Source organism: Homarus americanus, unplaced genomic scaffold (assembly GCF_018991925.1).
Source record: "Homarus americanus isolate GMGI-L3 unplaced genomic scaffold, GMGI_Hamer_2.0 scaffold1024, whole genome shotgun sequence".
Classification (NCBI taxonomy): domain Eukaryota; kingdom Metazoa; phylum Arthropoda; class Malacostraca; order Decapoda; family Nephropidae; genus Homarus; species Homarus americanus.
In genome coordinates this window covers 9,002,196-9,020,111 of record NW_024715228.1, presented here as the reverse complement: position 1 = coordinate 9,020,111, position 17,916 = coordinate 9,002,196, and the positions used below count along the sequence as shown (strand labels likewise).

General features: G+C 42.6%; 2 protein-coding genes across 2 annotated transcripts; both read left to right on the top strand.

The window, feature by feature from the left end:
• Positions 1–13,281: 13,281 nt before the first annotated feature.
• Positions 13,282–14,163, top strand: LOC121857018. Its single transcript, XM_042352832.1, has one exon. The coding sequence runs from the start codon at positions 13,282–13,284 to the stop codon at positions 14,161–14,163; it is 882 nt and encodes a 293-aa protein (XP_042208766.1).
• A 1,287-nt stretch (positions 14,164–15,450) lies between these two features.
• LOC121857010 lies at positions 15,451–16,050 on the top strand. Its single transcript, XM_042352820.1, has one exon. It carries the CDS (start codon positions 15,451–15,453, stop codon positions 16,048–16,050), a length of 600 nt encoding a protein of 199 aa, XP_042208754.1.
• The last annotated feature ends 1,866 nt before the right edge of the window (positions 16,051–17,916 follow it).

The following is a 17,916-nucleotide window of genomic DNA, read 5'->3' as shown; positions in this document are numbered from 1 at the left end:
GCACTTCTTGCACTTCCACCAAGACTGGGAGGGATGGGACTAACAAATCCAGAGGAGATTGCTGCCACTGAACATCAAAATTCACTTAAGCTCACGGCAGCCCTCACGGACCACATAATAGCCCAGAATGCAACAGGGGAAGTGGATACCAGCAAAGTAATTAAGATTCGTAGGTCCATTACGACAGATCGACAGCACTGCCAAAATGATAAGTTGCAGCAACTATTGCTGCAGGTACCAGAAAATTTGAAAAAAAAAGTAGCTTTAGCACAGGAGGTGGGCGCCTCGAACTGGTTAACTACGTTACCGATAAGGGCAAATGGTTTCAGTCTTAATAAACAAGAATTTACAGATGCCATTGCTCTAAGGTACGGTCGGCCAGTAGAAGGTTTGCCCTCCCAATGCGTGTGTGGCTCTTCCTATGATAGCGATCATGCCATGGTGTGCAAGAAGGGGGGCTTCATATGCATGAGGTATGACGAGGTAAGGGATCTCACAGCAAATATGTTGAAGGAAATCTGCCGGGATGTCATGGTAGAACCGACCCTCCTTCCATTGGATGGTGAGATCTTCCAACACAGGACTTCAAACACATCTAACGAAGCCCGTGTGGACGTCAGTGCTCGAGGAATCTGGACGCGGGGACAGCGAGCTTCCTTCGACATCAGGAATTTTGATCCCATGGCCGCATGTCACCGTAACCTAGCTCTCGATGCTGCACATAGGAGGAACGAGAACAACAAGAGAAGGGCATATGGGGAGAGAATTCAAAACGTTGATCAAGGCAGCTTCACTCCTCTAGTGTTCACAACCTCTGCTGGGATGGGCCCAAGTGCAAGATGTTTCTATGCCAGACTCGCGGAGTTGATCTCCGAACAGAAGCAGCAGCCCAGAAGTTATGTTACAGCCTGGATGAGATGTCGACTGTCCTTCTCTCTCCTTCGGTAGGCTTTGCTCTGCCTCAGGGGAACGAGAGCTTCTGCCCCTACTCCGACAACTGCTGCAGATATTGACTATGAGGCTACAGTCACTGAATGCCGCATAGATCTGCGGCTCAACTAATTTAACACAGATAGGATAGCTTCTTATGTATTAGGATATTTAATATTAAGGTAAATAAATGGTGGCGAAGGTGTGGCTATTGGGGAGGCTGGAGGCCACGTAAAAAAAAAAAAAAAAAAAAGTAGTAGTAGTAGTTGTAGTAGTAGTATCGTAGTAGTTGTAGTAGTAGTTGTAGTAGTAGTCGTAGTATCAGTAGTAGTAAGAAGTGGATAGGGAGAGAAGAGAGGAAGTCACTAAAATTACAATAATTCCCTTATTCGAACATCGACCCAATTTCGAAATCTCATCATCATCACATCGAGTTTTGTATGAGTCAATATCCCCTATCCACCCACCCATCCACATCCCCACTCCCCCACCAGACCGGGTCATGACGTAACCCATTCCCTCTCACAACGGGGATGAACCACGCCTTGCATTTCCCCCCCACTTCCCTCCCTCACCCACTTCCCTCCCTCCCCCTACCTTTGACCCCCTCCAGCTATATAACTCTTGCACTAACTTTACAGCTGTCTGTTTTGTTTATCTTTTTATAACTGAGACATCTGTTGCCAGTCCAGAACTCTGTGCACTCTGTGGGTCTGTAGCTTCTGATCCTCATAGCTCTATATACATTTAAAGCTTCGTCGTTTAGTCTATAGCTTTTTATTACTCTAGTACAAATTTGTAACGCCACAACTTTACAACTCCATAACTACAATTGTACAAGTTTATAGCCTAGAACTATAATTCCGTAACTCTACAAGTTTACAACCTGTAACTGTAACTCTACAACTGCATTTCACCACCATTCGTTGAACCATCATCCCTCTCCTCACCTAATAATCATCCTACGCCCTCCCTGGCCAAGAGAGAAAGGCGTCCCCACCGACAAACTGAGAGTCCTACTTGCTGGCTCATCTCTTTAGCAGGATCCCCACGTCCTCCTGCACGGGGCTGAAGGAGGGAAGCATGACTATCAATAAAGAGGAGTCCCACATCTTGTCAACACCTTGTAAGGAATCATTTTATTCCTTAGCGGAGAGATTTTAAGATCATTAAACGAGGAAGAAAGAGAGCATTGGTTGCAAGACATACACATCTCTCTCTCTCTCTCTCTCTCTCTCTCTCTCGGACTCGCGTGAAGTCACCCAACCACTTTCCTTTCTGCCCCCTGCCTGACCTTGTGACGTAGGGAGGGTCAGAGTTCCCGGTCCCTCCTGCCCCCTTGTTCCTGTACAGTGAAAAAGACAGAGGGAAGGAGAGAAAGAGAGAAAGTGAAAGAGTGAGAGAACGGAAGTCATGCTGAGGCTTCAATCTCTACTCTGTTGAAACAAAATAATCATTCTTTCTTGCATGTAATTTTTTACGACTGAACCAAGTACAGTAACTATCAATACTTAGTGCAGAAAAAGTTTAGAACTTCGTTCAAACGCGGAACTCATTGTATGTATCAAATTTCAAGTCAACTTAAAATTATTACACCAAAAACATTCATTAATAAATCTGGAAACTCAGTCACACAGATTTATCGCCAGCAAGAGCTCGTTATATTGTCGCTGATGATGAAGGTTCCATTTTAAAAGGTGTATTTCATATAAAAAATCAGTTTCATTTATCAATTTTTTATTTTACCCCTCAAGAAACAGAAATTGTGTATTATTAATCATTTTGTCTTATAGTGAAGCTGAAGTGGTCCAGTGATGATAAGATATTCGTTTATGCTGTCCAGTAAATGTATATGAAAAATTTAGTCCGAAAGTAAGTTTTGCGCTGGTATTCATTTTATTCGTGTCAGTATATGTATCTTTTTACTTCTGTCTAAGCTTTTTTTTTTATTACTACAATTCGTGTCAGCGTAATATTTTCGTTTCACCTTTTTTGCGATCGAGTTTTATTCTTGAAACAGAAACTTGGCAATTCAGGTTAAAACGTGAGACGTAGAAATACAGTTTATACATTATGTGTTTTATCGGTGAAAAAATTATTAGACATGAAAGCGATTTACTTAGAAATACGACATTATTACAAGTGTAGTGTACTGTAGGTTGAGGTATATAGTAAACAACACGGAGATATATTTTCATGTTGTGAGATAATTATAAAGTTGATGTTTTACAGTAACTTGCATTAAATACTGTACGAATACAAATAAAAACGCTACACAGCCTAGTTATTACACCTAACACGGTAAACATCCCTAGTTCCGACTCGATATTGCATATACTGTAGTGAGAAGTATTAATTCTTTTATTTATGGTGGTCAGTTCTTACATTTTCCATTTCTGTAGAAAACTCAAATTAAAGTCCACAAGGAATCCGAACTCTTCTTCATAATTACATGGAACACAAAATACGTACTAAGTTAGGTCTATATCCCCAGACATTAAATTATTTAGTTGTGGACCATATTTCTGGAACCTTGAACAGTGTGGGGACCAGTGTGCAAATGTGGTTTAAATTACATGAGACTCATCTTTGCTGCTACGTCCAGCCTTGTGGTAGTTCCAGCCCAGTAGCACCTCCAGTCCAGTAGCACCTCCAGTCCAGTAGCAGTTAACTCCCCAGTTAAAGGTTTATATCATTATGTGATATTTATAATATAAATGTGTTACCAGATGCTTCCCGCTTAATCAGCTATACAAAGAGTAAAAATTGGCTAGAAACTGGCTAAATAGCAAGAGAAACTAGCTAGAAATAGGGCTAACATTCCAAAGCAGAGTTTTTACATCCTTTCAATGTGAAGCAATACATATTCCGTTTTCATCTTATTGTTATTCCTTAGCTATTCTTAAACAAATTCATCTGACTAAATATCCTTTCCACTACTGCATTTGAATGTGGCAAACAAAAAACATCACTATGTAGCACCGACGCAAAGACGTTGGTGCCAGCTGCTGCCACAAATCACGTGACCCAAATCCTCGTAGCACATTATGGCCAACACGTGACGGTGAACCGCAGAAGTAGGTCGCTGGCATTAACCAGCTTCATTGGAAAAAGCTTAAGATATTCTGTAATTGATAAAAGTAATTCTTTTAGATGAGGTCAAATGTTATAGTACAGTATTGATTACTGACGAGCTTTATGTCCGTATAATGGCTATAGTCACGTGATTCTGACTTCGTGTTAGATTAGACTTTCATTTCCCATATGATGACTCACCAACACAGTTTGGTAAGAGATTTTTCGCTTTATCGAAGTCTTGAGTCAGGTAATACAAAGCTTAAATATGTAAAGAATTTAAGATAGTAAAAATTAGTAGTTTCTACATAAATGTCAACCTTGTCAGTGAAAGTGCAGAGGAAATGTGGTGTCAAGTAAATAATTGCAGAAAAGTGACAGGAGATATTTCCGTGGAATAATTTATCAATTTTATTTTTTTGTGATCGTTGTAAAATATTCATTAGAAATCTATAATATGTCGATGTTCGATAATATTTTGTAACAGAACAGTGGCGTAACAGTTGAGAAATTCGCCGAGCCAGCAGCTACAGTTCCGTTCAGAAGTCCGTTTTACCATTCCTGGACGACAGGTCACTACGCCGACCCTCCCACCAACACACACAGTGGAACTGGCAACGGATCAATGTGATTCGAACGAATACTCATCAAAAAAGAGATTGGGAGGATATTAATGTGAATATCGGCCGACGTTACTGCTGATGGGTGATGAAGATGAGTTAATATCTTGTTTACGAGAGCAGAAATCTATAGTGATAGGAGTATCCATTAGAATAGCGGAATACAAAAGGGAAATTAGTTTCGAATGAACACTATAAGAAATAGTTGAACAGAGCTCATATATCAAATATATCAGATTCTTCAATGTATTCATTACTTGAAGTTTTCCGCATAATGCTCTCTCTCTAATATATATATATATATATATATATATATATATATATATATATATATATATATATATATATATATATATATATATATATATAAACAACCTGACCAGCCAGGACTCAAACCCTCGACCTACTGTGTGGGACCAGGGAACGTTACCGACCATGCCACAAGGACACTAAAAGTAGTTCTAGACTATGTTATATTTCACACAAAGCCTGTTCATCGAGCTGATGGCGCCGTGAACCTCCCACTGAGAACTGCCCGTGCAGCTTATGTGGATGTCAGTAGCATTTTACCGAATCCAGCTGGTGGTACCTCGTGTTTCATAACAGCTGGATTCGGTAAAATACTACTGACATCCACATAAGTGGCACGGGCAGTTCCCAGTGGGAGGTTCACGGCGCCATCAGCTCAATGAACAGGCTTTGTGTGAAATATAACAGTCTAGAACTACTTTTAGTGTCCTTGTGGCATGGTCAGTAACGTTCCCTGGTCCCACACAGTAGGTTAAGGGTTTGAGTCCTGGCTGGTGAGGTTGTTGATTATATGTTCATAGTCCGTGTGTTATATGGACTAAAAATGAAGTATATATATATATATATATATATATATATATATATATATATATATATATATATATATATATATATATATATATATATATATATATATATATATATATATATATATATATATATATATATATATTTAAGATTGAATTTTCAAATTAAAACCAGTGATAAAGGTTCAATATTTGGCATAACAACAACTAATAGATGTGACAACTAATAGATGTGAGGAAAGCGACACTGAACCAAGTGTGTTTTACTGAGGCAGGTTACCCTTCGCTGTCACACTTAGTTAAACTTAACAAAAAAAGTTCTTTCACTTGTGGTGTGAAATAGCGGTCCTCACTTACGACCCATTATCGTTTGTGATCACTGTTATAACCAACACTTATACACCAAACAGATAATACAAGAGACTTGATATGAAATGGAAATACGATGCGATTAGTGCTGGGAAAATGTTGGCATATCAGTTTCTCAGGCAAAATATGTAAGATGTAATGTGTATGATGGAGTTAATCCGAGGATGGTGACGCAAGATCTCTATAACACAAACACTTTATAAACAAAGTTTCAGATAAAAATCGTCCACTAGTTTCAGAGTGTCAGGTTACTCGTTGGCGGTCGAGATGGCGCTGTAACAGGCCAATTGCCTAGGAATTTGTATTATATCTTATTTGTGTATCAAAAGTCAATAATGTAAGCTGCTCCATATAGTATCTATCTGTCCGTCTCTATCGTCTATCTAATTTGTGTCTGGAGAGTGCTATTACTAGTTTATTGGTACTATATATACCGATTACAAATAATGGGATATATTTTAATATACTAAACCTTTTTAATATATTATATTAAAATCATCATCATCGGTTCATTATTTCTTACAGTGGGAAAGACAACACAAGAAGGGTAGTTTGGGCTGGTGTCCGCCAGGCAACTCACAATAAGCCTTAAAAGATATTACCCCCAACAACCATCCACAATAGCGTAATAAATTATAAACATATTTTTTTCTTCTACATTAATGTGTATATATAAATTGTAGTCTCTGTATTATCAGTTACTGGTGTTTATTTGACAATAATAAAACACATTTTAGAAGTACAAATGAAATCCATTTTTCACATTATTATATAATACCTCTTCCAGCCTCCACCTTTCTCAATAACTGTATACAATCTATCTGGCACATAATCACAAGGTCATAAATAAACTCCGGCTTACGCCTGCAGATTTTCCACTGGGCTTAGACATGGTCCAGGATTTGATGGCTGGTCCTCTCGTTTGCTGGTTCCCAGGTGTTCACCATTTTTGTCCAAACGTGTTCAATGACATTCATGTTCGCTCCTTTGTTGGGCCATTCCAAGAGCTGAAGGGTGTCTTGTTCTTGAGCCCAGTGACGAACGACACGGGCAGTGTGGATCGGACACCTGTCGTGGATAAATAGGACAGGCCCAGCTGGGAAAGGAAAATCCCTTGCCCGTAAAGAAGCCAAGAAGCGTTCCTCCAGCAGTTGGATGTATTTGGCCGCAGTAAAGCGACCCTCAATGATGAACATGTCACCCAGGCCATGTAATGTCACCCAGTCCCAGATATTACAGGTAATGTGACCTGAAGGGCCTCCTCACCGATGTTGGGGCAATCGTATGTGTGCGAAAATTAGTATAATTTTAATGTTTTTTGCTAGGATTATTCAAGGTTTATTATATTTTTGGTTATTAACCCTATCCTATATTATTCACATATGATTTTCCGCCTTATGTATGATTAACGTCAGCTGTACGACGAAAACGATTAATGGCAACAATTGCCTTATGTATGATTAATGGCAACAGTATGACAAAAATGATTAATGGCAACAATCGCCTAATGTATGATTAATGGAAGTAATACGACGAAAACGATAAATGGCAATAATCGCATAATGTATGATTAATGGCAACAGTATGACGAAACGATTAATGGCAACAATCCTTCGCCTACCCACCACCAGCACAATCCTTCACCACCACCACAATCCTTCACCTTCCCACCACCACCACAATCACTTTCCCACCACCACAGTCCTTCACTTACCCACCACCACAATCCTACCCACTACCACAATTACTTCCCCACCACCACAATCCTACCCATCACTACAATCACTTTCCCACCACCACAATCCTTCACCTACCCACCACCACAATCACTTCCCCATCACCAACACTTCCCCATCACCAACATTTCCCCACCACCACCATACAATCACTTCCTCAGCAGCACTACCACGGATACAGAGTTGCGAGAAACAGTCAGTAGGCCCCAGGAGGGAGGTGGTCCAGCCCAGCTGTAAATGGTACCTTAGTTTACAACTTAGGGGAGTGAAGACGGTCGAGAGCAATACCGTTACTACTTCTGATATTGACATTGAAAGTTTATTTAGCCAGAAAAATACAGGTAAAGAATGGATAATAATAACAATATTGACCTGGTTGAGCTAGCTTTGGTTATAGCTATCATAATAGCAGTATTATCTGTCCGAGTCATGGCCTCCCCAACTGTTGGACACTGGGAGAACATACACTACCGGCTCCTCCCTGGACCCCAATAAACAACACAACTGTTTTATCAACATACCTTCACTTAACCACAACGTACAGTCCTGGAAGCCTTTACACCGACACAAACACGAGGTAGTCCACAAACAGCAAACGTAAAACACGGAAATAGCCATCAAATCGTACATCAACACACACACACCCTGCTACAGCCAGGAGAAACGTGGAATGAAGAATTTCCATTTAAGAAGGACCACTCCCCTGAATTAGTCGTGATGTCACATGAGGTATTTGGCAACAAATTTAGTTGGGTACTCGGCCACTAGGGAGCGCGCTGTCGCATGCCTGTCCACAGTCACAGGTCCACCACTCAGGCACCATGTTGCTACTCAGCGGGTGGGAAGTCTTTTCGAGTTGCCTCTCACATAGTTTATAATATATTTATACACTTTTAAACATATATGACAATTATTCTGAATAAATATCATCATCATCATCATCTTTCCCTACAGTACGAGCGCAAATGAGTTATCAGCTGAGTTACAAAACAGGCTCCCGCGTGGTACCCAGTTGACCAAGCTCTCTCTATCTACGGCTGGTGGCATACTTCGAGTAGGGGGCTTAGAGTGCCCACCCATATTTACACACTGAGGTGTCTTCTTGTCTCACACACTGCAAAGTTGTCACCCACGGTGAGCGTACAGTACACCTTATGCGTCTTCCTGTAACTCCACGCTCACCACCACATGTAGCGCCCTTGTTGCCGGAAGGATATCCTCGCTCTCCCCACCCACCCCGACTATACACCTGCTGAATTGTATTCCTGCGTTGACTATACACCTGCTGAACTGTATACCTGCTAAACCAATAGTAGACTTGTATGATGATTTTACTTTTTATTATCATCATCATCAATACCATTATTATTATTATGAGTAGTAGTAGTAGTGGTCGAGGATTCTGGACGCGGGGACAGCGAGCCTTTTTTGACATAAGGATTTTTAATCCCATGACCGCATGTCACCTCAACCTATCTCTCGATGCTGCACACAGGAGGAACGAGAACGATAAGATTAGGGCATATGGGACGAGAATTCAGAACGTTGATCAAGGCAGCTTCACTCCTCTGGTGTTCACAACCTCTGGTGGAATGGGACCAAGTGCAAGATGCTTCTACGCCAGATTCGCGGAGGTGTTATCTGAACGGAAGCAGCAGCCCAGAAGTTATGTTACAGCCTGGTTGAGATGTCGACTGTCCTTCTTTCTGCTTAGGTCTGCATTGCTTTGCCTCAGGGGAACGAGAGCATCGGCCCCAAAGCCGATAACAGTCGCAGATATCAACTTTGAGGCAACAGTCACTGAATGCCGAATAGATCTGTGGTTCAACTAACTCAACACAGCCAGGGTAGCTACTTATGTATTAGGATAGTTAATTTTAAGGTAATAAAATGGCGGCGAAGGTGTGGCTATTGGGGGAGGCTGGAGGCCAATTTAAAATTAAAAAGTAGTCATAGTAGTAGTATCGTTGTAGTTGTTGTTGTTATTATTAGGATAGTTTCCTCTTCAACTATCTATCGAATATCGTTTTCTCTGTATACGCTTTACGAATAGTCGACGGAAATTACATGTCCTTTTTCAGTATTTTCAACTGAAAATCTTGATAAAACCTTTGACCTTTCTCGTAAAATACCCTATAGACAACCCTTTCCTCATCTTTCCGGGCCTTTATCGAACCCAGGACATTATGGCGAGAGTATTTACTGTAAACACGAACTTTAACAATTTGTCCCATAAACATCGCATATAGAGAAGTTAACCATAATATATTCATTTTCTTTTATAACATTACTAAAACATTAATGGCTAACTATGTTATTTTATTTATTTATTATTGTCACCAATGCAGATTATAACATTATTCACTGGTGTCTTTGCCAGGCGCCAGTTTACTATTCGGAAAGTGGTAGATCAGATGTTTAGTCTTTTTTCATTTACTTTTTGATAGATAAATGTTCTCAAAACTTCCTTAATTTGACTATTTGAGGTTGTTATGGTTCAAATTTGGTTGGTCGTCAGATGATAATGTCAAACCACAATCAACCACAGCTTCACTTCTACCAGAAATCATTGCTGCATCTGCGTGCTGTAGTTGTAAGTAACGTTGTGGCTGTAAATCACCGTACTGTCAACATGGTTCTTGTGAACTCGTGTGTACATGCAGTGGTAAACCAGAGTCATGTTCAAATACGTTACTTTCATATATAGACATGGATCATATTGATGTGTGAGTCATTAAGCTGAAATTGTAGATTATAATGCATTTCTGGCACCTGAATGTGTAGTATGTAGGTCAGGTTGTAAGGGTCCTGTTTCCTTACTTCAGATTTATTCTATTTATTCTTCTTCTCCTTACTTATATACTTGTTTCATCTATATTATTGTATTTTCTGAATTTTATGTCCTTACTTTCTCTCAATTATATCCTGTTTTAGTTATATTCCTTACCATGGATCAGTCTGGGAAAACCATGTCATTATTACGATAACACTTTGTTACCGCAAGCGGTACATAATTATGATGACATATAAACAAATGTTATGTTAGGCTGTAACTCACGTCATGTTTATTGGGAGGGCCTGTCCGTATGCAATGTAGAGTGTTGAGATGGGTGACGATGAGAGGCCCAGAAGGAGGTTGGAGGGTGTGAAGGGAGTTTGTTTATGTATAATTATAATCACCTGACTCAGCCATAACTGACCAGCCAAGGGGCCAGGCTATAGGGTGGGCATTTCAGTATAGCTACCCATATCTTGGAGTCAACACCTATCCTGGCTTCTCTCTAGACTTTCAACACGTAAGTTTAACTAGTACTTATTGTGTACACAGGTAGACTGTGTCATTGTTTTTGTGTTAAGATTAGACTAATTACATAGCCATGATTGTTATGTAAATATATATTGGATTAAACATTTATGTAAGAGTGCCTATGTATGACTTATTTGAAATACTAAATGAATTGTATTCAACAGGTTTGACCGAATTATAATGTTCGTGTACGACGTAAGAAGTATTATTCACCCTCTAACCCTCTGATTGGCGGTTACAGTCAAACTTGAATGTCTACTGCGTAGCAGTGCTACCTTGAACCAACGCGCGGGCAGCAGTAACCAAGGTCAACTCAACTCAACCCACTGGAGGGATGCGCGCGCGCGTTCCCAGTGCCACGGATTACAATGCAACGCCCGTAGATTTATAGTGGCGATAATACTTGAACCTTTTGTTATTGAAGAAAATAATGTTGTCAGAGTGAGCTCAGCCACTCTTAGTGTAGCTTGGCTCACCAACACTCGTCACTCGAGGGACGAGTGTGTGCGTGTGGGTGTGGATGTGTGTGTCCAGTGGCGAGTAAGTGCAGTGCAACGTCCGTATACTTCTCGCATCGATAATAGTTAAACCTTGTTAGTCCAGAAAATAGTCTTGTCTGGGTGGTCTTCATCACTCCCAGTGTAGTGCATATGAGAATGAAAACACTATGTCATTATTGTTGTCTGACGTAAGTGCAGAACACAATTAGCAGTCATAATTGACTGAAGTGATATTGCTTTGTAAATAACCCAAATATCAATGTAAAGTCTGTTATGATATCAGGTGCGAGTGTATGACGAGGCACACGAACGTGCCCTGATTCAAGAGTGGTGGAAACGAACGAAATTCAATTTACCTCAATAAGCAAGATGTCGGAGATTGGGTATATTGATGACATGGAAGGAGAGTCGGACCTAGATAGAAGCAAACATTTTGACCTAATGACAATGGATCCGCCCGCCGAGGTACAATCAGAGAGTGGTGAAACAGGAAATGAGCTTGCAATACCAGGAGATCCACGGGAAGGTCACAATAGGGAATTGTATTATCAACAAGCAGTGGCCAGAGCTGAGGCAGCGTCGGATGAAGTAAACCGAGCCCTGCGAGAGCTTAAGGCAGGTGGATGAAAACGATGCACACTGGAATGGTGGCGGGTCAAGAGACATCAGCACTAACACGAAGAAGTGACAACTCACAGCCTTCGACAGGGAACTCCAGCAATTATGAGAAGCCAATAGTACGGGAAGAAACCCAGCAACAGACATCGGTCAATGTCGAGAAAATGGCATCGTCTTTACCGCCAATGCTTGCAAACAAAGCGCCTCAAGTCACAATTATGCATCCACAGGGAGAATCAGAGAAGGGTGAAGAAATAAGAGAGCTAGTGGCTACGATGCGCATGCCGCAAGCCACCCTTCCCAAGTTTAAAGGACAAGGGCGGGCGGAGTTTTGGACCTTTTTGCATGCCTTCCGTCGATACATGACAAATGCGGCCGTGCCAGAGAAGTACAAGTACCAACTGCTCATGGATGCTTGTGAAGGAGAAGAGTTACATCAAGCAATCATGGGATGCCACTATCTAGAGCCAGACAGAGCCTACAACAAGACAACCAAGATCCTGGAGGCAAGGTTTGGAGATAAGTATGCATATGTGGACCAGCTGGTAAAAAGGCTCATAGACGCTCGCTCAGTGGGGGCGTTCGACGACGAAGGGCTGCGAAAACTGGCATCTCAGCTATGGGGTGCAGTAAGCCATTTGGAGAATCTGAACTTGATGTCTGAACTAGAAACAAGGCAAACCTTCAGAACGCTGGTGATTAAGCTTCCCCCCAAATTGAGGGAACGCTGTGTGGATGATGTACGAAATTATCAGAAGTCGACAGGACACAGAACAGCGCTATATTTGGAGGAGAAAGCGGTGACGATGGATGACATGGCTCTGCTATCAAGCGAGGACAGTCAAGAAGGAAGTAAGAAAAGACCAGAAGGATCATCGTCAAGTAAACGTGCCGTGGGCCTAGTGACTATCAGTAAAGCGAAAGGCAATGGAGGAAAAACAAGCTCTGGAAGAGGCTCGTGCCAGTGTGTTCCAGAGCACATGGATTAGCAGGGTGCGACGAATTTTGGAGCATGTCAGTGAGGGAGAGGTTAGAGAGGGTAAAAAGATTACGTTGCTGTTTCTTGTGTCTGAAAGTGGGCCACCTTGTTACTGAGTGTTGGTCACGCTTCAGGTGTGGCACTGGTGGGTGCAAAGAAAAGCATTCTAGACTGTTGTATCAAGAACGAAGGGAGGAACAGATGTGGAGGCTATGTACCATCAAAACCATGTAGCGCCAGAACATCGAGATGCGTTAAGATTCCTCTGGTGGGAGAATGGGGACCTGAGTAGAGAGCCAGTAACTTACAGGATGAAGGTGCACATCTTTGGTGGGGTGTGGAACCCTTCATGTGCAACTTACGCTCTCCGGCGCACATTCCAAAACCACAGATCCGAGTTTCCCGACATGGTGGCGCAAGCGGAAGTCAACTCCTACGTTGACGACCTGCTCATGTCGCTGGACTCATCAAATAAAGCATCAATTTTAGCGTGTCAGCTTCGAAGACTGTTGGCGTGTGGAGGATTTCGGTTAACTAAGTGGGCCAGTAATCACAAAGGAGTGTTGGCTACCATCCCACCGGAGGAGAGGCAAAATGCACTGAAGGAAATTGATCTGAGGCAAGACAAATTGCCATTGGAGCGAGCCCTTGGGGTTAGGTGGCTCCTGGAAGGTGATCAGCTCGCCATCAAGGTGCAACCAAACTCAAGGCCAGCGACCAGGAGAGGAGTACTAAGCCTGGTCAATTCTATTTATGACCCACTGGGGTTCGTGGCCCCATCCATCATCAGGGCTAAAATATTATTTCAGTGTGAATGCAGGCGTCAATTAGGGTGGGACGAACCTTTATCGGCTGTTAATCACACGACCTGGAGCACCTGGCTAGGAGAACTGGCCCACCTAGGGAAATTAAGGGTACCCAGATGCCTAAAAACAGCATATGCTAAAGAAATCATCTCAGCACAGTTGCACACCTTCTGCGATGCATCGCAGGCTGTTTACGGTGCGGTGACCTATCTGAGAATGGTAGACTCTGGCGGAAGTGTCCAGTGCTCTTTCGTGTACGGACGGGCCAAGCTGTCCCCACTCAAGCAACTGACAATACCAAGGCTGGAACTTTGTGCAGCTGTCCTGGCAGTGAACGCTAATCAAACGATTCGCCGAGAAATGACCATGACCATACACGAATCTTAGTTTTGGACGGATAGCATGCTAGTCTTGCAGTACATCGCCAATTCGAGCAGACGATTTCAAACGTTTGTAGCCAACAGGATAGCAGTCATACAAGAGCTGTCAAGAACTGACCAGTGGAGACATGTCGGCACATCGCTGAACCCAGCAGATGATGCAACTAGGGGATTACCTGTCCTGGACCTGGTTGCAGGATCTCGGTGGATACGAGGTCCTGACTTTCTACTCAGTGTTGAAGAACGGCGGCCAAAGGGAAAGGAACTGCCAGCAGCTCTGAACGACTTACTGGAGGTGAAACGAAAAGTACACCAGAGATCTGTAGTTGCTCTGGCAGTGAGCGAGCAGTCAAAGTAGTCCCTCGCCAAACTGTGGCTCAGGTACTCATCATGGTACCGCTTGGTGAAAGGGGTGGCATGGATTAAAAGGTTCATTTAGTGGCTTGGGTCCAGTACAAGGACCGCAGACCTGCGCCTCAAACTGAAGAGGCTAAGCACTGAGGAACTACAGTCGGCTGAGCAGACAATTATAAAATTGGTGCAGAAAGAGGCTTATGAGAAAGAAATCCAAACTGTCATAAAGGGTGAGCTGCCGAAGGACAATAAGCTATATAAACTGGAACCTTACTTGGACGAGCAAACGTTGCTCAGATCAAAGGGAAGAATTAAAGGAACCCTTCTTGGGCGAAGTGGTGAGGAGCCAATCTTGCTGCCTAGAGACCACCACATCACCGAAATCATAGTGCGGGAGATGCACGAAGAGAGAGCCGGACATGCCAGACGAGAACACACGATGGCGTGTGTGAGGCAAAGGTATTGGATTCCCCAGGGCAGACGCTTGCTTGTTAGAATCATACGACGCTGTGTAGTGTGCCGACGGAACAACTGGAGAAGTCGGCATCAAAGGCAAGCTGACTTACCAATAGATCGTGTCACTCCTGGAAAGGCTCCATTTGCTTACACTGGAACCGACTGTTTTGGTCCATTCATTATCAAGGTAGGGAGGAAACAGGTTAAGCGCTGGGGATGTCTGTTTACATGTCTAACTATTAGGGCTATTCATCTAGAAGTCTTGGCCTCATTAGACGCAGATGCCTTCCTCAACGCAATAACAAGGTTCTCACGACGCAGAGGTACACCAGAGCGTATTAGGTCGGATAATGGGACAAACATGGTACGGGCAGCCAAAGAGCTCAAACTGGCAGTGAAAAGTTGGGAGCAAGATGACTGACTCAGAGGTGCCTTACTGAAAGCAGATATTGACTGGGTCTTCAATCCACCAGTTGCCCCATACATGGGGGGAGTATGGGAAAGGCAGATTCGCACAGTAAAGAAGGTTCTGCAGGCGATTGTGGGCTCACAAGTTTTAGACGATGAACGTCTGCAAACACTGTTCTGTGAAGTGGAAGCCATAGTTAACGAGGGGCCAATCACCCCGGTTCCAAGCACTCCAAATGAACCAAAGGCTCTCACGCCTGCTGATCTTTTGCACTTAAGTCAAAAGGGTAATCTTCCCTTAGGTGGAAGGTCAATAGGCGATTTATACCACAGAAGGTGGAAGCATGTCCAGTACCTTGCAGATCAATTTTGGAAGCGCTGGCTGACGGAGTACCTCCCTCAACTCAGAACTCGACAAGTGCATTTCAGACCACGGAGCAACTTTCGCCCTGGTGACCTAATCATTATAGCAGAAGCAAATAATCCACGCAAAAAATGGCACCTTGGTCGAGTGATGGAAGTCAAGGCTGGCGAGGATGGATTTGTCCGACAGGCAGTGGTGAAGACGACGACGTCCACAATGTTGCAACCTGTGACAAAATTATGCTTGTTGGAGGGAGCAATGGAAAGGGTTGACGGAGTCGGCCAGGAGAATGAATTGGGTATCCACACATGAAGATGGTGATGTCCGAACGTCAAAGGACCGAGATGTCCTAAGGAACTGATAAGTACCACCAGCCTGAGGGCAGCATAGTCACGAGAACGTGACATAATTAAAGTTAAATACCACCAGCCTGAGGGCAGCATAGACACGAGAACGTGACAAAATTAAAGTTAAATACCACCAGTCTGAGGGCAGCATAGTCGCATGAACGTGACAAACTTAAGTATCAAAGGCCTGATCTGGTTTTGAGCGTGAACGCTCAACGGAGTGGGTGTTACCGCAAGCGGTACATAATTATGATGACATATAAACAAATGTTATGTTAGGCTGTAACTCATGTCATGTTTATTGGGAGGGCCTGTCCGTATGCAATGTAGAGTGTTGAGATGGGTGAAGATGAGAGGCCCAGAAGGAGGTTGGAGGGTGTGAAGGGAGTTTGTTTATGTATAATTATAATCACCTGACTCAGCCATAACTGACCAGCCAAGGGGCCAGGCTATAGGGTGGGCATTTCAGTATAGCTACCCATATCTTGGAGTCAACACCTATCCTGGCTTCTCTCTAGACTTTCAACACGTAAGTTTAACTAGTACTTATTGTGTACACAGGTAGACTGTGTCATTGTTTTTGTGTTAAGATTAGACTAATTACATAGCCATGATTGTTATGTAAATATATATTGGATTAAACATTTATGTAAGAGTGCCTATGTATGACTTATTTGAAATACTAAATGAATTGTATTCAACAGGTTTGACCGAATTATAATGTTCGTGTACGACGTAAGAAGTATTATTCACCCTCTAACCGTCTGATTGGCGGTTACACACTTATTGGACTTATCACGGTAACCTGCCACCACCCAGATCTTTATTTCTTGATTACAACATTACACACTTATTATATTACTTCATTGTCAATACAGATGATTATATAACACACTCGACAAGATCCAAAATTAAGATATTATTAAACACATCATGCTAGTTCGGAATGAGCAACTTGGCACTTTAACTAGACTCAGTGGTAGTACACCTGGTTGGTGGACTCAACTCTTATAACAACGGTACCACGGGTAACACCAACATTTATGGATTCAATACTCATCCTGGGATAACTATATTTCTGCTAATTATCCCCAATCATAGATGCCAATACTGCTCAATACATATAACCAAGATCAACGGACCGGACAAGACTGAGTCCACTGGTTGTTTACGACACAGACAGCAGAAGCTCGCTCCCAAGGATCGCCCCTGGGTAGACTCGGTGCAGTGTCCTCGCACGGCGTTCCCTGGGCTAGTCCTGTCCTCGGATTCTGATCTCGCCATATTAAAGACATCACTACAATTGACTGAATTAACTGAATGGCTACACAAAACATACCTGGAGAAACATTGAAGCAGCGTCAGGGAGCACTCTCCCTGGCTCGTCTTGGGGTATATATACCCCTGAGTTGCCAGTGATCGCTACTCACTCAATGACAATAATTACAAACAAACTAACTGTTACTCATTCAAAGATGACCTTCAGTTGACAAAGGTCTGGCGAATTACTTGAGTTGATTTACACAGACTAATTCAAGATTGAGCTTCCCAGGAGAAAGTGGAATAACAATGCATTGATAACTGTCTTCACAAAGGCGGGACTCTGGGAGGGAACACAAGTGTAGCGTCTATGGGGAAAAACACGTCTTCTCAGGGGTCGCTAACTCACTCATGTTTTGCTGGCGTGGAGTTTAATAAGAATCATTAGTTAAATAGATCAGCAGTAAACGTGACCATGACATGAGGACTGTGGGAACTGCGGCATGACACATGCCTCCAGTAAAAGCAACTGCCCTGCAAATGGGACCACATGTCACAATTGCTCTAAGGT